The sequence below is a fragment of the Cebus imitator genome, unplaced genomic scaffold (genome assembly GCF_001604975.1).
Source record: "Cebus imitator isolate Cc_AM_T3 unplaced genomic scaffold, Cebus_imitator-1.0 Scaffold134, whole genome shotgun sequence".
Lineage (NCBI taxonomy): Eukaryota > Metazoa > Chordata > Mammalia > Primates > Cebidae > Cebus > Cebus imitator.
The window spans coordinates 5,275,958-5,298,272 of NW_016107449.1; the positions used below are offsets into that span (position 1 = coordinate 5,275,958).

General features: G+C 40.5%; 1 protein-coding gene and 1 long non-coding RNA gene across 3 annotated transcripts; one reads left to right on the plus strand and one right to left on the minus strand.

Moving 5' to 3' along the window:
• Nucleotides 1-404: 404 nt before the first annotated feature.
• On the minus strand, nt 405-17,161 carry NAA20 (N-alpha-acetyltransferase 20, NatB catalytic subunit). The gene is made up of 6 exons (XM_017541513.2): nt 16,838-17,161; nt 11,567-11,591; nt 8,611-8,701; nt 7,144-7,279; nt 1,378-1,523; nt 405-917 (listed from the first exon to the last, which is right to left on the minus strand). Exons 1-6 carry the CDS (start codon nt 16,888-16,890, stop codon nt 832-834), a joined length of 537 nt encoding a protein of 178 aa, XP_017397002.1. The 5' UTR covers nt 16,891-17,161; the 3' UTR covers nt 405-831.
• Nucleotides 17,162-18,926: 1,765 nt separating this feature from the next.
• LOC108313132 lies at nt 18,927-21,589 on the plus strand. Of its 2 annotated transcripts, none has more exons than XR_005202317.1 (2): nt 18,927-19,067; nt 20,955-21,589. It is a non-coding gene; the product is annotated as an uncharacterized LOC108313132 (long non-coding RNA). The 2 variants fall into 2 exon arrangements; XR_005202318.1 differs by having other exon boundaries at nt 21,317-21,589.
• Nucleotides 21,590-22,315: the final 726 nt, after the last annotated feature.

The window sequence follows — 22,315 nt, forward strand, 5'->3', positions numbered from 1 at the left end:
ATGTACATTTTTTAAATACTACATATGGAAGTCACAATTTAATTAAACAACATATCCTAAATGATGACCTTTCACAATCCTGATTTAGGTTTTTGTTTTTTTTTTTGAGGCTGGGTCTCACTCTTGTTGCCCAGACTGGAGTGCAGTGGCATGGTCTGCAGCTCACTGCAACCTCCACCTCCAGGGTTCAAGCAGTGCTTGTGCGTCAGCTTCTTTGTAGCTGGGATGCCTGGCTAATTTCTGTATTTTTTAGTATAGATGGTATTTTTATTATAGGTTTTGGCCAGGCTGATCTCGAACTCCTGACCTCAAGCAATCGGCCCACCTTTGCCTCCCAAAGTACTGGGATTACAACCTGATTCAGTTTTACAAATGACTAACAAAATTCCAGAAAACATTCATACAGTCAACAATGTGTTTTATTATAATCTTAGATTTATACATTTCATATATGCTTTTAAAGCTTCAATTAACAGTTCAATACAAAATTTAAAAACAATATGCAGCAGTGGTTCTCAGGCACAGCATTTAGGAGGAGAAAGGAGCAAGTCTTTTCCCTAGCATACACATAGTGACTATTATGAACCATAACAGTGGTTATGTTTCCTTCTGACCTAGCTGCCTTTTCAACTGAATTTTGTTAGTGAACAGCTTTCATAGGTATGATATTGCTAACTGAAAACGACATTTAAAATAAACTGATAACCTGTATTTTCTTGAATCGTTGAGACCTAAAATGATTTTCTCCTAATAGAGCTCCAGAATCATCCAATGAAAATAATATTGTCCATAAAGCATCTAGAGTATCTGCCTAAGAACCACTGCCCAGGGTTATTCAATGTCTTCAGGCCTCACAGGATGAGGTAATGGTATGATGGATTTCTTCTCTGTGTCCCTGGAAAGTGCTTTCCTCATATCTGTAAAGAAGCAAAGTTTAATATAAACACCCAAATGTATTATATCAAATTTAAAGCGTATAGGTGAAGTTCCCATAAGAGGCTTATCTTCTACCCCTACTTCCATCAGATTCTAAGCAAAATGTATTTATAAATGAGTCTCCCAATTGCCAAGTATACCAGATGCTAACCAAACCCCACCCAGGATTCAGCTCACAATACATGTTCTTTCTTGTTAGTAAAATAGCGTGTCCATAACATAGTAGAACAGTAATGTATAGAAATTAACCATTGGTTAGTTAGTAGGTAAGTTAATTACTACTACTAATAGGTTCATAAAGGTAGGTTGAGGGAGATTTAAATATTAAAGTCAAGTATGATTCTTCTATATTTATTAAAATAACCAAATACTACAATCTGTAGAATGAATGTAACCATTTTGACGGACTTCTTGAGGATAGTGCCATGGAAGGGAGCTTACCATAAGCGTCCTCATCAGGCTCCCCGTTGCTGGCTGAATAGTACTCTATGACTGTCCTGTATACACTGTAGCCCAATTGCTTGTACATGTTGACTGCAACTTGGTTAGATACTCTTACAAAGAGATCGACAAAAAAACCACCCTTTCTTTAAAAAAAAAAAAAAAGGAAAATGTTAGAATGTTGGAAACCCTAGAAAGTAATAGATACATATTTTTTTAAATGTGTTTTTACCTTGCTTTGACTATTACTCAGAATGGTAGTAATAAGACGTTGCAGCTGATTACATGGTAATAGAAATTTGTATTACTTAGGATTTATGACAATTACTTTGAGGACTTTATGTTTGCATGCTAGTATTTCAAAAGCTATGACACGTTTTCTTAAAAGATAAAGGCATTTGTTCTGCAGATTGACTACCTATTACAGTTTCTCCTGTTTATGAAGTTTATATAAATGGAATCATGCATTCTTTTGTCTTTTGCTTCTCTCAGTCAACGTTGTTAAGAGTCAGCTTCAAGAGCGACTGGGCTTGTCCACCACAAGCCATTCATGGTCCTGTTGATAAACGTTTCTGGCTTTTACTATTACCAATGATGGTCCTATGAATACTTTTGTTGAATGTCTGATGTAAGGTCTATAGCTAGGAGTCTCATTGTTGTGTCACAGGGCACAACTTCATTAATTAATGCCAAACTTTTTCCAACTGGCTTGTACCAACTCACACTCACACAGAAGCAAGTAAGCCTCCATTCCACAGTAGCAAGGCTTTGTGCATCAGATGTTTCTATTTTTGCCCATCTTACGGTGTAACTATATCTCAGATTTTAATTTTTATTTCCAATTACTAACAATGCTGAATATACTTATTGATCGGCCATTTAGATTTCTCCTTCGTACAGTACTTAAATCTTTCACACAATTTCCCCCCTGCTTCAGTTCTCTATGTATTCTGAATATTCAATACTGTGCAATGTCTTTGCAAATGTTTTTCCAATTTGTAGTTTGTCTTGTCATTATCCTTATGGTATCTTTTGATTAAAAAAAGTTACTTCACTTCAGTGAAGTTGAATATATGAATCTTTCCTTTAGTTAGTATTTTTTATTGCCTGTTTAAAAAGTTCTTCTACATTGGGGCCGCAGAGACACACTCTCATATTATATTCAAAAGACTTTTTAGTTTTGCTTTTCACATCTAGGTTTTTAATAAGTCTGGAGTTGACTTGTGTGTAGAATAGTGGTAATCTGGGAAATTTTTTTTCCCATAGGGACACCCAATTGTCCAGCCACCTTTACTGAAAAGTCTATCTTCATACTACTGATGTGCAATGCCTCCTCTGTGGTATGTTAAAGTCCATACATTCTTGGGTCTGTTTCTCAAATTCTGTAGCACTGGTCAAGATAACTACAGCACTAAGATACAGACTCACTTTTTACACTCTGATAGCTGAAGGGGAACATCATTTTTGTTGTTGTTCAAGAATATCTTACCTCTTTTTTGCTCTTAAGAAGTTCTATAAACAATACTTGGGATTTTTATTGCAATTACATTGGAACTGTATCCTCTAATCCAGTGATAGCTCATTGCTTCACTTTAAGGGCTACTTTAAGATCCCTCAAAAAAGTTTTAAAAATGTCAGAGAGGTCTTGTATAACACTTGCTAGATTCTTCTTAAGTACTTAATGTTTTTTCATGTCATGGCATCTTTTTCTAAATTTTACTGTTTTTACACACACACACACACACACACACAATTTTTATACTGACTTTACATCCAACAACTTTGCCTACCTTTTATTAATTCTAAACATTTATTTATAGATTCTTATGGATTTTGTATTTGTGTAATCGTATCTGTGCAAAATAAGTTTTGTTTCCTCTCAATCCTAGTATCTTTTATTTTTCCTGTTTTCCTGTGCTGTCTAGAATTTCTAGTAAATTATTGAAGCGGGACTAACTTGTCCCTGATTTCAAATAAGTATTCAATGTATCACTACTAAATATATTTACTACAGATTTCTTGTAGATATTTTTCAAACTCAGGAAGTTCCCCCCTTCTATTTCCTAGTTTGTTAACAGTTTTTATCAAGAACGAATATTGGATTTTATCAAGTTTACTGCACTTACTAAAATAACAAGTGTTCTTCTTTAATGTGAAGTTGAAACCACCTTGTTCCTGATGTTCATCCTATTTACATAGTCCCAAATCCATTTTGGTAATTATTTTTCTGGGGTTTTGCATCTGAATGAGATCTTCCTCAAATTTTCCTTCCCATATTTTGTCAAGTATTGTTATCAGGGTTATCCTGGTCTTAAAAAAAAAGTTGAAGAATGTTCCCTTTTTTGGATTGTGCAAAACAGTTTGAGTAAAAGTGACCTTTCAGTCATTATTTCTTAAATGTTTGGTAAAGTTGGCCAGAGAAGCCACAGCTTTCTTTGTGAAAAGATTTTGGGCTACTGATTGAAATTCTTTAGGGCAGAGGTTGGCTGACAACCTGTTTTTGTACTGCCTTCAAGCTAAGAATGTTTTTTTGCAATGGTTGTTTAAAAAAAAAAAAAAAAAAAAGCCTATGTAACCAAGACTTTAGCTGGCCTTTAATGCCTGAATATTTACTATCTGACCTAGAAGAAAACTGCTAACTCTTGTTCTATACCCTTAACGAATTTCTATCACATTGTTCTATCAATTAGAAAGAAGCATGTTTAAATCTCCCATTAGTATAATTATTTGTCTATTTCTCCTTGTAGTTTTGTCAATTTGTGCATTTTTACTTTGAAATGATGTCACTCGGTATATACCATTTTTAATTGCTTTTTTGTTTGAAACAGTTTTGCTCTGGCGCCTAGACTGGAGAGCAGTGACGTGATCTCGGCTCACTGTAACCTCTACCTCCCAGGTTCAAGCAATTCTCCTGCCTCAGCCTCCTAAGCAGCTGGGATTACAGTCACGTGCCATGATGCCTGGCTAATTTTGGTATTTTTAGTCAAGACAAGATTTCACCATGTTAGCCAAGCTGGTCTGGAACTCTGGACCTCAAATGATCTGCCTCCCAAAGTGCTGGGATTACAGGCATGAACCACCACAGCCAGCCTTGTTACTTCCTTGAATAAATATTTTATCAATATGCAGTGACCCTTTTTTATGCTGGTAATAATTACTCAACTATAATTTAACTATTACTAATAAGTATTCTAACTTTATTTTGGTTAGAATTTATAAGGTAATTAAAAATTCACTTTCAATCTTTCTGTATTTATTAAAAATATTTTAACATATTTTACACATATTTCCTGTAAAGAGAATACAGCCTTTGTCTTTTAAATAGAGTCACTGTAGCCGGCCGGGCATAGTGGTGGGTGCCTGTAATCCAAACTACTTGGAAGCTGAGGCAGGAAAATCATTTGAGCCTGGAAGGCAGAGGTTCCAATGAGCCAAGATCACGCCACTGCACTCCAACAGAGCAAGACCCTGTCTCAAAAATAATAATAAGATAAATAAATTAAGTCTTAAGTCCATTAACATTTACTGTTGTACTTACTGACAATATTTGGATTGTTGGCTACCATTTTATTTCATGCATTTTGTTTTGCTGGTTTAGTTTCCTTTTTCTCTTTGGGATTGATTTCTATCATTCAATTTTTCTTCTCTACTTGTTTGGTTTCTATTTTTAATGTGTATATTATGTATACATATATATAATGTATATAAGCATGTATATATGCTTTATATATGTGTATATGTATGCATACCCCTACAAGTAAAGATTACTTAAATCTTAGTAACTATTCTAAAAAATGAAGGCTTAGAAACTGGAAAGGAAGACAGCTTAGTGGTTTTCTACTCAGAAAGAGAATCTATCATATAAACTCCTTAAATTATATGTGCAAGATCATAGGTAGTTACAACCCACTGTTTTTTGTTTTTAATACTGAAGTTCTGGGATACATGTGCAGAACGTGGAGGTTTGTTACATAGGTATACTCGTGCCATGGTGATTTGCTGCACACATCAACCTGTCATCTACATTAGGTATTTCTCCTAATGCTGTCCCTCCCCTAATCCCCCACCCTCCGACAGGCCCTGGTGTGTGGTGTTCCCCTCCCTGTGTCCACGTGTTCTCATTGAACAACCTACTTTCTCTCTGTTCACTATACAATAATGCCAAATACTTTTTTTTTCCAACATAATGCCATTAATAAATGTGTGTAAACTATAATCATGCTAAAAGTTTTCTTCCCTTCTTTGTTTGGTCTAGGGAGACTTTAAAAAAATCTTAAACATTAGCAATGGCTTCTTTTTCAGCTAACACAATTTCTTCTTTTCTGAATGAGTCTGAGCTCCTTTTGCCTCTAGTTTGGCTTGAAGCCTTTGTTAGGCCAGTTACTTCTTTAGAACTTGCCTTTATTAAATCTAATAATGAAGTGGAAATTAAGCTCAAGAACCCTCCTCAGCAACTATTCTCTTTCTCACCACGCTTTTAGGCAGTTACAGTGGAGAAAGAAATGGCAGCTTGACAACAGGTCACGTTTATATATCTCTTCTAGAATGAAGATAGGAGGAGGGGCTTTCTCTTTTATTTATTGTATTACTTTTATTGCAGATAATGAAGGGGTTTGATACGTACAACACTTCTCTTAAAAAAAAAAAGATGCCATGTTCCCAAACTGTGCACTGAGGTGCCATGAAGTGTCTCAAACTCATACAGCCACCAAAGGATATTTGAAATGTTCACGGAAAACAGCAAAACCTTACATGTCAGATACTGGCAAACTAGTTTGAAGTAGTTCACAAATTCAACATTAGATCATGCTACCTGCCTCTTAATGACGTAATATTTCTATGAAGCTGAGTTTCTGGCAGTTGTTGTGACTAAAAAAAAATACTAGATGAAAATCAATGTGAAGCAGGAATGTAGGTGGTTGTGTCAAGTCATTCAATGTCCAACAGGTGCGCACATCTCATTACTAGCTAGCCACAGTTATTTAAGAATGAAATAAAATATTTTTTCTTTCAAGTTTTTTAAAATGGGTATTAGCTGTTAGGCTATAAATACTTATTAAACATTTAGAATATAACTACTTAAGACTGAACTATTTTCTTTTGGCCGAGGAGCACTGTTTTTTTTTTTTTTTTTTTTGAGATGGAGTTTCACTCTTGTTACCCAGGCTGGAGTGCAATGGCGCGATCTCGGCTCACCGCAACCTCCGCCTCCNTCTCCTGCCTCAGCCTCCTGAGTCGCTGGGATTACAGGCACGCACCACCATGCCCAGCTAATTTTTTGTATTTTTAGTAGAGACGGGGTTTCACCATGTTGATCAGGATGGTCTCGATCTCTTGACCTCGTGATCCACCCGCCTCGACCTCCCAAAGTGCTGGGATTACAGGCGTGAGCCACCGCGCACGGCCGGAGCACTGTTAAAAATTTATTCCAATGCCAAGGCAATGTTAACAGATGTTAGGAATGTGTGCCACAGTGGCGGGAACACTAAAAGAAACCTTGAGCGCTAGCCTTTGGAACTGATTCCACCAATTCCTCGGCTTGTAGGCCTACAGCAGGTCACTGCAACACTTTGCCTTAATTTCCTCAATGGCAAAATAGAAACAATACCACTTTGACTATGTGACAGAATTTTTGTAAGGACTACTGGAGGTGGAAGAAGATGAAATTCCTGTAAACTATAAAGCATGACAGTTATTCAGCCTGAAGGGACGAAAATGGTTAAGGGTCCACAAATCACTAAGTGTATTTGAAAAACCGAATCTCACCTCTCTGAAATCTCCTCTAATAACTCCATAAGTTTAGCAGCCAAACCAAGGCGTCGAAATTCTGGGGCAACAGACAGAGCTGTGACGTGCCCGTGCCATTCTTCCCTAGCTACTGAGCCTTCTGCTTTACCCATAACTGCCAACAACAAAAAAGTCACATTCAGTAACTAGACATTGATTTATACATAATTATAGAATTACTGTTCAGTACATTTTTATTACAAAGGAAACTAATAACCAAGTTTTAATCTTTTTTTTCTTTTTTTGAGACAGAGTTTCGTTCTTGTTACCCAAGCTGGAGTGCAATGGCGCGATCTCAGCTCACCGCAACCTCCGCCTCCTGGGTTCAAGCAATTCTCCTGCCTTAGCCTCCCAAGTAACTGGGACTACAGACATGCGCCACCATGCCCAGCTAATTTTTGTATTTTTAGTAGAGACAGGGTTTCACCATGTTGGCCAGGATGGTCTTGATCTCTTGACCTCGTGATCCACCTGCCTCAGCCTCCCAAAGTGCTGGGATTATAGGCGTGAGCCACTGCGCCCGGCCTCCAAGTTTTAACTTTTAAGTACACCTGAGGTCATCCACCAGCTATCACTTAGTGCTTTTATCTGAAATTCACTTGCAAATATAACACTATATGTAGTTCTAAAATCAGAATTAGAACAAGTTAAAAAGGAATGATAGACTTAAAACACAACTAATTTTGAACAAAGAACCAGAGTATGTATTTTTTCAAATATCTACATTTCATATGGGTTTGGATATGTGTGGGTACACGTAGAGGTACATATGCAGTTCAGAGCTAAAGGTTTTGTTAGTAATGCTGCTAATTCAGTGAAGATGCTATGATGCCTGCATTATGTACTAAATAAACCATGTAGAAATTTAACAAAAGTATAGAATGAAAGATTTTTTTTTTTTTTTTTTTTGACAGAGTCTTACTGTGTGTCACCCAGGCTGGAGTGCAGTGGCGTCTCAGGCTCATGGCAAATTCTGCCTCCCGGGTTCAAGCGATTCTCCTGTCCCAGCCTTCCGAATAGCTGGGATTACAGGCGCCCAACACCACGCCCGGCTAATTTTTTGTATTTTTGGTAGAGGCGGGCTTTCACCATGTTGGCCAGGCTGATCTCGAACTCCTGACCTCAAAGGATCCACTTGCCTCGGCCTCCCAAAGTGCTGGGATTACAGGCGTGAGTCACTGTACCGGCCTTAGAATGAATTTTTTTTTTTAAGATGAAAGATTTAAGAAGACTAAAACTATGTCTTTCTGGTTCACTGCCATTATCACCTGGGCCTAGCACCATGCCCAAAACAGAGAAGAGATCAGTACATTGTTGAATTGTTGAAGAGGAAATAAAATTACAAGCATCATGGTTATATTCCAATTCTTCAGTCTAAAGCAATCGGTTGAAACCTGTATTAAAATCTTTACCTACTCCCCAGAATACTAGTGGTACTATACTTACTGTAACCCATTAATTCTCCACCAGGTGCCTCTGCAACAATGAAATACTCTGGCCAATGGGCAAGGTACTGTAGGTAAAAAGGAATCCCATACTAGAGTGCTGTTAAGGAGTGTAAGAAGCAACGGACAGTAGAAAGTTCTTCATTAAGGGATATTGTAAAAAATAAAACATTTCCTTTAAAAAGCATACTGTTACATTATCCCCAGCTCCTATAATCATACATACCATTATATAAAATACTTAGGTTATCACTGATTTTTAACCAAATTGCCTGGACATATACTCTCGAGTGTGGAATGGAGATAGCAGTGTCTAATAGAAAGCGGAGAATCAGAACCCCAAAGTTCCACAGTCTACTTCCCTACTGACCATACCATATCTTAAGTCTCGGCATTTATAATCACCTGGTATTATTTGTTTGTAGTCTGCCTCCTCTTACTCTATGAATGTCATGTTCCTTCTATCCCTGGTGCGTGGTACATAGATGTTCAATACATTGATGCTTATGTAATTGCATTGAAAAATTAATGGCTAGCTCCTACTTTGACTTCAGCTATGAGACTGTGAAAATAACTTTACAACCTAAGTCCTTCCAGGGGCAACTTAATTATCCAGTTTTTCCTCTCCACTGATTCAAATCCTGCACTTTTTTGTAATGCAGATAAAAGATGACTTAAGGAATCAACTATGTTAACAGTAAATGCCTGAGTAATTTGCTCATGACTTAACTCTTCAACCTTGAGAGGTCCTTACTGTCATGTACTCATTCCTACATTTCTCTTTACTCTGTACTTTAATGGATGAAAATTATTTCTTGTTAGTATAAACTTTCTGACGCAATTTATAAGAGAACACCATCAATAATACATACACGTATTTTTTTAAGTTCCTGAAAAACCTGTTCGGTATGAAATTCTTCAAAATCTCCTCTGAAGGACCATCATTATTTTGAATACTCCTCAAACAAAACCCTTATGGCAGGCCAGCCAGTCTTCCTGCCAGCCAGCCACTAACATACACCACAACCATCTCTCCGTTGGCTAACAGAGGAGCGCCACACACCCCTCCCTGCCATCTACCTCTAGGACCTAATAGGATACTTTCAAATATGGGCTCACCTGGATTATGGGACTTTCACTGTCAATTTTAAATGTCACTGGAAGCACACCATATAAACGGATTTGCATTCTAAAATATTCCCTTCCTATATGGAGAAATTTTTGTCATTCAGTGTTCTTCAAAAATCTTTAAGTGGTGATATCGTTAGTCATAATTTAAAAAATACGGATGAACACTTTGGAGACTTTTTGCTTTTCCCATTCAGTTTTGTTTCTGATATGTAGTCCTGTTGCTGCCTGTACCTGTAAGTTCATTTTTACTGCTGTATCATATTTCCTTATGTGAAGAGACAGCTTAAATAGCCTGTATCCTGACAATGGACAGCTGGGTCATTTCCAGTTTCTCAAAAAAATGTTTGAAATCCTTCTTCAGTACAGCTTAATTTACTTAACCATCTCCTGATTGTTGTATGTGAATGTTATTCCAAATGCTTAGTAACTCTCCTGCAATAAATACTTTTTGTAATGGTATAACTCAGGGGTTAGCAAACATTTTCTGTAAAAGGCAAATAGTAAACATCCCAGGCTTTGTGGGCCATACAGTCCCTGCTGGAACTACTCAAACTGCAAAAGCCACAGACAAAATAGAAATGAATCAGCATGATGTGTCCCACTGAAATTTTATTTACAAAAATGAGCAGTGGGCCAGATTTGGCCTACGGGCTTTATTTTGTCAACCACTGACAAACTGCTTCTATTTCTTCTTCTTTTCAGTTTTCAGGAAATGGAATTACTATTTCTAAAGTGCCTTCCAGAAAGATAATAGCAATTTATACTGTCACTGGCAATTTATGAGAATGTTCCTCTCACCTCACCATCATCAGCACTGAGGTTCATCATTTTTTTAAAATCTTGGTTGATGTGATAAATAAAATATGGCACCTCATTTTGGTTTTAATTTATGTCTTTTGACTGGCGAGACTGAACTCTTAACACCTTCATTAAGCTCCTATATGCCCTATTTTGGTAAATTACCAGTTAGCAGAACCCTCCTACCCAACTACAGTAGACACAGAATATAACCCAGAATCCGAACTTTCTGTTGTAAGCCACTGGAGATGTGGGGTTATCTGTTACAACAGCATAACCAGAGTACCCCATCTTCACATCTTTGCCCCATTTTTCTATTGGGACCACAATAAACACTGCTAATGGTTACTTTAAATCCTCTATTCACTTTAGTAACAAGTCCCAATTTATAAAGCGGGGCACATTTCTGGACTCTAGATAGGATTCGGTGGAGCAGGAAACAGGTGCTGTGCTGGTCAGTGAGACAGAAGGGGCTGCGTGGCATTTCCCAAAGGTACTCTTAAAAGGGAGGAACACTCTCATCTTCCCCTGTTTTGATTCTGCCGCTGGAAACACGGCTATGATGCTGTTTGCTCTGGCAACCTCTGGAACAAGACTAAGGATACCCTGGGAGTAGTCCAGTGCTTAAACTGCAAAGGGCCTGGCTGTTGGTGTCTTCATGGAACCATCACCTGCCTGGGACTGCTTATCTCCAGACTTTGTTTACACTAGAGAGATGAAGCCACCTTGCTGAAGTCACTGTGCTTTCTGTTGTATACAGTCATGCTGACTCCTGAGAGGCAAGGCTGGCAGGAGAGCTATGATGTTACAGATTACACGAGGTCATGATATTAACAGTTTGTCAGCAGATCTAAGACAACCCTTGTTCTCAGTTTCATTTTTTAAAATTGCTTTCAGTGTTGCTTATGATGTTTCCTGACCCACAAGTTTTTAAATTTTTCAGTGCTCATCTGTGTTTTCCTTTTCTTTCTCTATTTTCTTTACTCTCAGTAAATCTTCATTCAGCTTTCTTTTGTAAAAAAGGATACAGTTTCTGTAAGTGGATCCAAGTTACTGAAAGAAATGAGAAATAGCAATAGTAAGCAGCATTTACAATAACCAGTTTAAATAAGCCTGCTAAACAATATGCCACAGGAAAACAAAACATGCTTAATTGACAACGTTAAGGCCAACTTTAGGGCTGAGGAAGATGATTTAATCTACCTAATAGCCATAATAAGCTGTCATAGCAGCTATTAAGGTGTTTGTACATTTTTTCATTTAACTGTTGCCTGCCTCTTTAAAACTGAAGTTATTAAATCTACATCTCGCATTTTCTAAGTGGCAATAAATTGCTAACAGAACTGAGGACCAGCTAGGGATGAATCTCACTGAGACAGAAGGTCAAACTCGCCCGCTGCAGCATCCTCCGTGGATCCTCCCTGCCTGTGTCTGTCTTCCCTGACAACTGCTCTTCTACTCCTACCTCCCTGTCTCCACCATCCCCATTCCTTCGCATTCCAACACGTGTTGTTAGTAGATGCCTCCCGACCTGGCTCTGGTGCTGTGAGCGCCTCAGCAGCACATCCCAGCAAACCATTCCCAAATGAGCATTCTGAAAACCCATCTCCTCCGTCCCCAAACCATTCTGTCCCCTCACTTCCCTATTCTATTAATGGAGCCACTATTTTGTCAGGCTCGAAACCAGCTACTTTTGAACTGCTCCGATTTCTAGTCAGATTCTCCTCTGAGACCCATAACGATGCTAGGAATAACGCATTTCTGTAGTCCAGCAGTTTTTAAACTTTTTGGTTTCAGAACTCCTTTACACTAAAAAGTTACTGAGGAACCCAAGGAACTTTTGTTTATATGGGTAATATCTACTGACACTTAAAATTTTTTAATATTAAAATGTTAATATTTTAAAAAATTAAAGATTAAATTTTATTTAAAATGTATTAACTTTTAAAATTTAAAAATAATAAATCGGTTACATGTTAACACAAATAACTTTACAAAAAAGTCACTATACTTCCCAAAACAAAACAAAATCCAGTGACAACAATGGCACTGTTTTAACAATTCTGCAATGTCTTGCTTAAAAGACAACTGGATTCTCAGGCATTTGTAATGCTTGCTGCTGGAAGATCAAGCCTTGGGACGCTCCACTGTACACTTGTGAGGGAAGGACAGTGGAAAAGGTGAAAAACCTTAATACCTCATGAAAATAGCTCTGACCTCACAGAACACCTGAAACAATCTTGGGGACCCCCAAACCCTTACCCGCACCTTGAGAATCACGGCTCTAATACTGTGCAGGGAGTCACTCCCACACTTCTCAACTGTTTTATCTCCTCCTGTCTGCCTACCTGTACCCCTACTCCACCCCTGCCATCTCAGGGCCTTCCTATATCATTCCCAGGAAAAGACAACAGGAAGAAGAAGCCTTCACCAAAGTCCCCCAACTGAACCTACGCACACAGGCTTCTGTGCCCATATGCTACTTGCTCTCCTGGCACTGGGCACAGAGTGCAGCCAGAGACCCCCTCAGTACTCTCGACCCTCCTCCTGCAATTCTCTTTCCCTCCTGCATCTGCATCTTCAATTTCTCTTTCCTGGAAGAAATGCACAGATATGTGCACTGAGCCATCAGCTGCTCTTGAACAGCTTCCCATTCCTGGGGCAGCCTGACATGATGTCTTCACTCAGCCTCAGAGACCACGGGGTTTTCCTCTCACCTCGCTGAGCCACATGGTCTCCTTTACTCGAACGCTTGATGCCCTATGGCACCATCTTACAGCCTTTTAGCCTTTTTTTCCTACACTTATGTCAACCCCCAAATTTCTGTCTTTAGCTCAGACCTAATCTTGAGACACCCATGCCCAGATGCCTTCCTGGCCCCTCCACCTGGGTTTCCTGGTGCACTTGGCAGAGAAGCCCAGGTCTTTTGATTGCCTCTCCTGGCTTTGCCCTTCTAACTCTGCTGTTAACCGCTTACCCTCCCACGTTCTCTCTGTTCCAGCCATGAGGCCCACCTCCTATTTGAAACAGGGGTGTCTTCACTTACAGTTCCCTCTATCTGGAAGCTCCCCTGCCCCCCAGTTTTCATGTAACTCATTTCCTAACTTCCCCAGGTCTCTCTTCAAGGGCACTCTCCCTCAACACCCAAACTAAAGCTGAATCCCCACTCCCTTCCAACTTTCCTTCTCTGCTTGTATTCTCCTTTGTAACTGAAGCTAAGTTCCAAATGACTTCCCGTACAGTATTAGATCAGTGATTCCCAACGTGTGGGTCAGGATTTGGGGTTGTCCCCAAAACTGTTTCAGGTGTTCTATGGAGTCTGAGCTATTTTATGATACACTAAGGCTTTTAGAGGGGAAAATGTACATTCTATAAAGACACGTTTTTATATCTTGTTCACTGATACATCTCTAGCACTGGCACACAGTAGGCACTCAAATATTTTTCCAAGAATAAAATATGTGTCAAATTAATTGCAGTGTTCTACATCCATGGATTCTTTCGATTCCAACTGCAACATCTAATCTGAGTTTTTCCTCAGAGTTTTCTACCAAAATCAAAGAGGTAAGAACATAGAAAAAAATACAGTCACGGTGTAGTGGCTCACAACTGTAATTCCAGCACTTTGGGAGGATGAGGTGGGAGAATCACTTGAGCCTGGGAGTTCCAGACCAGCTTGGGCAACAAAACAAGACCCTGTCTCTATAAAAAGTTTAAAACATTGGTGGGATGTTGCAGCACGTGCCTGTAGTCCCAGCTACTCAGGTGACTGAGGCAGGGGGACAGCCTGGGCCTGGGAGGTTGAACTAGAGAGAGCCATGATTGTGCCACTGCACTCCTTTTCTGGGTGACAGAGCGAGATCCTGTCTCAAAAAATAAAAGAAAATGGGGAATAAGTGGAGCTCCCCTACTGGCACATTCTGAAGAGGCCACATGATTCTCTGAAATCTAGTATTTTCTTGCTAAGTGTTCCTGTGTATTTTCTTCCTATTCTTTTCCATATAAAACTGTTGTCCTTTCCTAGATCTTCAGTTAAAACTGGTTCTCCATGACAGAAACTGGCTCTGCCTTAACTTTTCCGGAAGCTCCAAGACACCCTGTCACCTCCCATGCTGCACCTCCCAAACCGAAGCCTCTGTCATCATCTCTGGGCCACTGCCAAGGCCTCATAAATGGCTTACCTGCCCAGTTTACCTGCTCTCATCACATCACAGCCCACGGAGCTCAGTGGTTAAGAGTCTGAATCCATCGCCAGGATTTTACAGTGAACATTCTGCTACACTGGCTTCATCATCCCTTCCTGCCCATCTGTCAATCCTAGATCCACTTTTTAAAACAATAAGGCAGTATGTGAAAACTAAGAACCAAGTGGTTCTGACTGAAGTGTCAGGAGGAGAGAAAGAACTATGGGATGAGATGGCTGGGAACATTTCAAAGAGGGGGTGAGCCTTTCCAGAGGCTCCAGGTGGGTTAAGACCCACTCGGAGCAGTGGGTTGCAAATGGAATGTGCATGTCTAACATGGTTCCTGTGGTCAGGGACCAAGTCTTTCAGAACCACTGCTCCAGAGCCAATCTCTTTGGATGAAATTCCTTGCTTTACTCACTTGCACCTGGGCCAATTCACTTGCCATGCCTTAGTTTACTCATACACAAAATGGGGGTGACAGCACCTCAAAGAGTTGTAAGGATTAACTGGATTACGACATGAGCACTCAGAACAGTGCAGGGGACAACGAGTTCAACACAAGTCACTGTAGCTATGACGCTTAGACCAGGCTGGCCCAACAGAAAATTCTTTCCACAGGATCAAGTGTAAATCTCTCCAGTGACTGCACTGTTAACTGACTGCTCAGTGACAGAAACCAACCACTAGATTCACACCGATCCCAGCTGTCTGACCGCACTTCAAGTTTCTCCACTTTCACTCCCCGCTACTCTGGAATTTCCTTCTTCCTCACTTACCAATGTGTTATCCATCCCTCAAGGTTCACCCACTCTTTGAAATATTCCCAGCTATCTCAACCCATAGTTCTTTCCATCTTCTTCACACTTAAATCGGAACCACTTGGTTCTTAGTTTCCATGGTGGGAGCTTATTTTTTAAAAATGGATTTAGGACTGATAGGCAGAGAGACAACCAGCATAACAAAATGTTAACTGCAGAATCCAGAAGTGTCTGTAGAAGCACATGGTGAAATTCCTCCAACTTTTCTTTTCTTCTTTTTGAGACGGAGTCTCCCTCTGCCGCCAGGCTGGAGTGCAGTGGTAAGACAGCAGCTCACTTGCCACCTTCGCCTCCTGCCTTCAAGCGATTCTCCTGCCTCAGCCTCCCGAGTAGCTGGAACTACAGGCACGTGCCACCACGCCCTGCTAGTTTTTTCTATTTTTTAGTAGACACTGGGTTTCACCATGTTGGCCAGGATGGTCTCAATCTCTTGACCTCGTGATCCGCCCGCCTCGGCCTCCCAAAGTGCTGGGGTTACAGGAGTGAGCCACCGCACCTGGCCTCCTCCAACTTCTCTAAACGTTCGAAAATCTTCATAATAAAATGTTTTCTTAAAAAAAAATAAAATAGTACCTGCAAATCAGAGGTCTGGCCTTAACTCGAATTCAGAGAAACTGAATCCAGGGCTCTGCGCACAGCGAGCCTCCCCTAGGATCTGCCCTGACACCTCATGGAGGAAAGGTGTCTACACTGGGGTGTGCAGCTACAGTAACTAATCTTGCAATCACCAGCCACGACTGAGACAGTATCCGCTGCAGGGGCACGGTGATCAGCGTTATTTCATTTAGCTACAATTTAACCACGGCCACCAGGTGGGCTTCACGATGTACGCATCCCAGCAGCTGCTGACCCGTTTCCGACCCTCGCAAGTCCCCTCTGCGGCCGGGCCTTCGGCGGTGCCCACTGCCCAGAAGAGGCGCGGCCCAGCCACCAGGCAGCAAGCAGCCGGGCGAGGAGCCCAGCTCCTAGGCTGGAGGCCGCGCCCCCGGCTCGCCCCATCGCCCCAGGACGTCCTGACAGCGACCCTGAGCGGCGGCCGGAGCGCTGCCCCAGGACCCAAGAGCTCGCAGAGTCCAGAGACAGTTTGAATACTTTGGCCAAGGTCGCCACGGCCGGCGCGCGTCGACCCCGGGTCCACCCGTCCCTGGACTCTGTGATCCCAGAGAGGCGCCCTTGTCGGCCGGCTGCGGTGGTTCTCGCGGGTCCCCGCCCGGATTTGGGGTCCAGCCGGGAGGGCGCGGCCGGGAAGCAGGGCCGGGCCAGGAGCGGCTGTCCCTAAGCGCGTCTGACTTACATGTTGTTGAAGCGGAACAGGTCGTCGCAGGTGAAGGCCCGGAGCGTGGTCATCTTGCCGTCGCAGCTTCCGAAACCCGTAAGCCAAAACCCTGCGCCCGCCCCGCCGGAAGTCTCCCGGAGCGCGGCCGCCGCGGAACCCAGGGGCCGGGGTACTGCTTCCGGGCCACGAGTTCCTCGGCAATGATGGCAGCGAAGCAGCTTCCTCTGGCGGCCGGCGGAGGGAATTGCCAGCCAGTTCCTGTAAGGCCTCCGGGGCTCTGGCTGCTCAGAGCTTCTGAACTCCCGGGAAGCGGCTGCAAAAAGCAGGCCTCGACACCTGGCAAGGAAAAAAGCTGCTAGGGATGCAGAAACCGAAGCAGAGGAGCGGGGTTCACAGCCACCCGGTGCTGCAGAGTAAATGAGGAACGGGAGACCGCTTGTCCCAGGGTTGCGAGTCGCAGATGTGATCTTAAAATGTCAATACCACGTTTAAATACAAAAAGAAGGCGGGGCGCGGTGGCTCACGCCTGTAATCCCAACCCTGGGAGGCCAAGGCGGACGGATCCCTTGAGGTCTGGGGTTTGAGACCAGCCTGGCCAAACGGAAGGAAGGACGAAAGGAAGAGAGGATGGGAGGAAGGAAGGAAGGCGCGTGCCTGTACTTGGAGGCTGAGGCAGGAGAATCCCTTGAACCCGGAAGCGGAGGCTGCAGTGAGCGGAGACTTCACTTCTCCACTCCAGCCTGGGTGAGACTCCATCTCAAAAATAAATAAATGCAAAAAGAAGTGTAAAATTGATTTTGATAGTACCCTTTATTTTACCCATTTATTTTTCCTATTTGGGAAAAATATTTTTCCCTGACCTCACTTTATTATACCTGAATATCATTTCAGCCTGGCCTCGAGGATTCTGGGGACAAATTCACTGGTAATCTCATAAGAGCATGCTTATGAATGACATATTGCTTTTCACTTGCTGCTTTCAAGATTCTTTTCTCCCCTGTGACTTCTGAAACTGTGCTGATAGTGTTTTACATCTCTTCTTGCTTATACCATTGATGTGTTGAGCTTGTTTTTGCATCTCTGTTCTTTCTTTGGAGAAGTTTTCAGTAATCATTTTCTTTCATATGTTCAGTTTCTGAATTCATTTGTTATACTTTAAATCTTTTTATTGGCATTGTCATTTTCCTGATTTAGTTTTCTGTTTTCCCATTTTTATACATTGAGCATTATTCAAATGATAATTTTTTTTCAGCTAATTTCTGCATCTCCATTGTTTTAGGGTTGATTTCTGAACCTTTTTTGATGTCTTTAATTGTGCCACATGACCCTAATACTTTGAACAGGTAATCTTTGATTGAGATTCAAGCATTAACAAAAAGCCACCTGCCACAACTCTTTTAATGTGACTTTCTCCTGGGGTAGACTGAAACAAATTGGCCCAGATGCTAGAAGTCTCTTAAAGCCCGTTCTGAAGATGGGTCTTGTGTGGAATTGTGTGTGTATTTTTCAGTGAAAGGGGGTGTCTCGGGTTTCTTCATAGTGGCCTGTGGTCACCTGATCCACCTGTTACTGGTGGTGCTGCTGCAGCCTTCCTGCTGCGGTCACGGGGATTACCTTTTGGTCTCAGAGACCCAACCTATCATTCAGAGGACCCCCATTTCTTTCAGGACTCCATGTCATCAGGGGCAGAAACCAGAATTTGCCATAGCTTCAAAAGGAGAAACGTAAAAACACTTGTGTTAGTATTTTCTTTCTTTGTTGAAGGAGATACTACGAGTTGAGGGTTGACTCTTACAGGCATTCTGCTGTACTGCAGAGGAGCAGGGGCTGTGGGGGTGGTGTGAAAATAATCAACTTTTTTTTATTCTGATGTGGCTCTTAACATTGTGCTCACTTGGTGTGCTGCAAACTCTGAAGTGGTTCTTAGAGTTCCGATGCATTTTCTCACTAGTCATTGTTACATTTACATATTACAAAAAAATTAGGGCCTGCAGTATTTTTTGTGCCATTTAGCTAATGTACTCAGTATTATTTTATAGATAAGATTCATAAAGTATATTCATCCGTGTCTAGTAAGTGGGGAAAGTTTTGTTTATTTTTTTTTCAGCTATGTTGTCCTATTTTACCCAAGACCTTTTGCCAGAGCAAAACATACAAGATGCATTCCCAAAATCAATACTGAGAGGATATGGAAATGGCAGCCTTGATAATTTCCACTGGAGGAAAGACTGGGGAAAAGTAGATGAATGTAAGTTGCAGAAAGAAGATTATAACGCACTTAACCAATGTTCATCAGCTACTCATAGCAAGATATTTCAATGTAGTAAATGTGTTAAAATCTTTAATAATTCTTCAGATGTACGTAGTCATAATATAAGTCATACTGGAGAGAAACCTTTCAAATGCAAAGAACCTGGCAAATCCTTTCAAATGTTCTCATTCCTAACTGAACATCAGAAAATTCACACAGAAAAAATTTCCAAAAATGTAAAGAATATGGCAAAACCTTTCACCAGTGCTCACACTTTACTGAGCATGAGAACATTTGTACTAGAGAGAAACCTTACAAATGTAAAGAATGTGACAAGGTTTCTAAAACTTGCTCATCCCTTATTAAAGATAGATTTTACACTTCAGGAGAACATTAGAAATGTGAAGAATTTGGCATTAGTATTTAATTCCAAATTATGGCATTATTTAATGCCACATACTAATGCCAAATTATTTCATGCCATTATACAAGTGGCATTAGTATTTAATACAATTAGTATTTGTCAAAAGTATTTCAACAGTGCTCCCGCCTTACTGATGGTAAGGACCATGGCACTGAGAAAAAACTCCAGAAATGTGAAGAGTGTGGTAGTGTCTTTATCTCTTGCTCAAGGCTGTCTAATCATCACATGATTATCGCTGGAGAGAAGCTCTCCAAGTGTAAAGAATGGTTGAAGCCCAAGTCGTTCCAAACATCAGAGAAATGAGATTGGAGGAAAATCTTTCAAATGTGGGGAAAGTGACAGCATCTTCAGGTGGTTCTCAGACCTTACTAAACATAAGAGAATTCACACTGGTGAGAAACCAGACAAATGTGACGAATGTGGGAAAGCCGATACCCAGGCCTCACACCTCATTGAATATACGAGGATTCACACTGGAGGGAAACCCTATCAATGTGAAGAATGCAGGAAAGTCTTCAGAACTTGCTCAAGCCTTTCTAATCATCAGAGAACTCATTGTGAAGAAAATCCCTATACGTGTGAAGAATACAGCACCATCTTTAAGCAGTCATCAGACCTCAATAAACCTATGAAAACCCATACTGGAAAGAACCCTTACACATGTGACGAATGTGGAAAAAACTTTACCCAGTCCTCAAATCTTACTGTGTATCAGAGAATTCCTGCTGGAGAGAAATCCTACAAGTGTGAAAAATGTGACAAAGCCTTTACCCACTTCTCACACCTGACTGTACATGAAAGCCTTCATATTTGAGAAAAAAATAAACAAATGCAAAAATAGGGAAAGCCTTTAGTAACTGCTCACATCTTACTTTACATCAGAGTTCGTACTTAATCAAGTTATTATTAAAGATAACGACTGTTGAAAGACCTTTCATGAAATACAAGTTTCCAGAGCACTAAAGAGCATTTCTTCTGAAAAAAAGAAAATTAGAAATATGTTTTATATTAGATGGAAGCCTTGCATTAACTGCCTAAACTTTATTCAAATTCAGAGAATTTGTGTTGGAGACAAACCCTTCAAATGTCATAAGCGTGGAAGAACATTTGTTCAGAAACTATAGCTTAGAAAACACCAGGGTTCATACCAAAAGATATTTTTCAAATGCAATAAGTGGGAAAAATAAGCAAAATCAAGTCTAAGTAAACATTAGGGAAAGAGAAAGGAATAGGTCACTGACATGTTCGGACATGACGCTGAATCAGTTTTGAGTCTACAGAGTAAAATAGATAATTCATTCATATTTATGATTAAAAGGAGGATGATATTTATTTTTTGTAGAGTTTTAAGTACATTCAGGATATACTTTTTTGCATTGCAAAAACGTTAAATAGTTTGAAAAACCAATATTGATGTAATTCAGCTCTCAGATCAATTGATGCTATGTCTTTATTTCTAGTGCTGACGTGAAAACACATGCTTAATGGTTGCTGCATCAGAGATACGAGAAGTTATTTTATATTAAGTGTGCATCGCTGATATACTTTTGCACGAAAGATGAAAGATGCTGAAATGTAAGATGTGTGAGTCAAATCTTGCTACAAAGCCTCTTTGTAGTTGTCTTACATACCTGTAATTGATTCATGAGTTAAGTGTTTATCTTCTGCATTATAAGAAGAGAGAATCATTTTGAATTTCATAAATCATTGGTTCTAGCAGTATTTCATTATGGTAATATACCGCAAGTTTTGAAATGCTTTTTAAGATTCTTTGTGAACTTAATTTGTTTTTAATTGAACACAATTGTGTTAAATGTGTTAGATCTGGTGCTCATGGAATAATGTGTTATCCTACCAAAAATCAATTCCATCTTACTCAACGGTGTCGATAACAGACGGCAACAATCTACTCTCCGATGGCAGAGTGGAGTAACATCTTCAGTGATCTTCATTCCCAGTGACTTTTTAACTGCAAGTAACTGGAAGAATATGGTTCTCATAGTTTTTTATACTTTTCTTTGTAACTACAGAGTCATCATTGTTATAATAAAGATTATACAGAAGTATAAATAAATACCTATATTTCTGAGTAATTTAAAATTTTTTCCTGTAATTTTTCTTGGATGTACAACCCCTCTGCCCTGCAAAACACAGAGAGAGTTTAAGTTGTGATTTGCATGGAGGTAAATATACAAATATATAACTGTAAACATAAACTAGCCTGGGCATGGTGGCTCACGGCTGTAATCCCAGCACTTTGGGAGGCCAATATGGGAGGGTTGCTTCAGCTGAAAAGTTTGGGACCAGCCTGGGCAGCATAGTGAGTGACACCTGTCTCTACTACAGATTTTTTAAAATTAGCTGGGAGTGATGGTGCACACTTTCAGTCCCAGCTACTCGGGAGGCTGAGGTGGAAGGACCATGTGAGCCTGGGAGATGAAGGCCGCAGTGAGCTGTGTTCATGCCACTGCACTCCAGCCAGGGCAGTAAAGTGTGCCCTTGTCTAAGAAAACAAGAACCAAACACAATAGAGATAAACTTTAGGTTTAAGAGAATTACGGAGCACGTAATTGTGTTTGTGTGAGTGTGGGTGTCTACCTGTTTTGAAAGTACACACGACAAAGAAAATAGCAAGATTGGATTCAAACAGATAATTTTAATAGTCTTGATAATTTACTAGAAAACTACAAACCTCAAAGATTTTGAAGGAAATCTCGATTCTCTCCTTTGTGTTGAATTCATTTCTGTATAATATTCTGGCTCCTGGTTCAGAATCTCCTCATGCAAATCCTCTGTTTTTACTTGCCTGTTATTCATGCTG

Excerpts from the sequence above, each read along its gene's own strand:
- NAA20 (XM_017541513.2), bottom strand. The coding sequence starts at position 16,890 with ATGACCACGCTCCGGGCCTTCACCTGCGACGACCTGTTCCGCTTCAAC. Across the intron at positions 8,702-11,566 it reads TGGATCCACTTACAGAAACT|TATGGGATTCCTTTTTACCT; the intron begins GTATCCTTTTTT and ends ACAGCACTCTAG. Across the intron at positions 7,280-8,610 it reads TGGAGAATTAATGGGTTACA|TTATGGGTAAAGCAGAAGGC; the intron begins GTAAGTATAGTA and ends TGTTGTTGGCAG.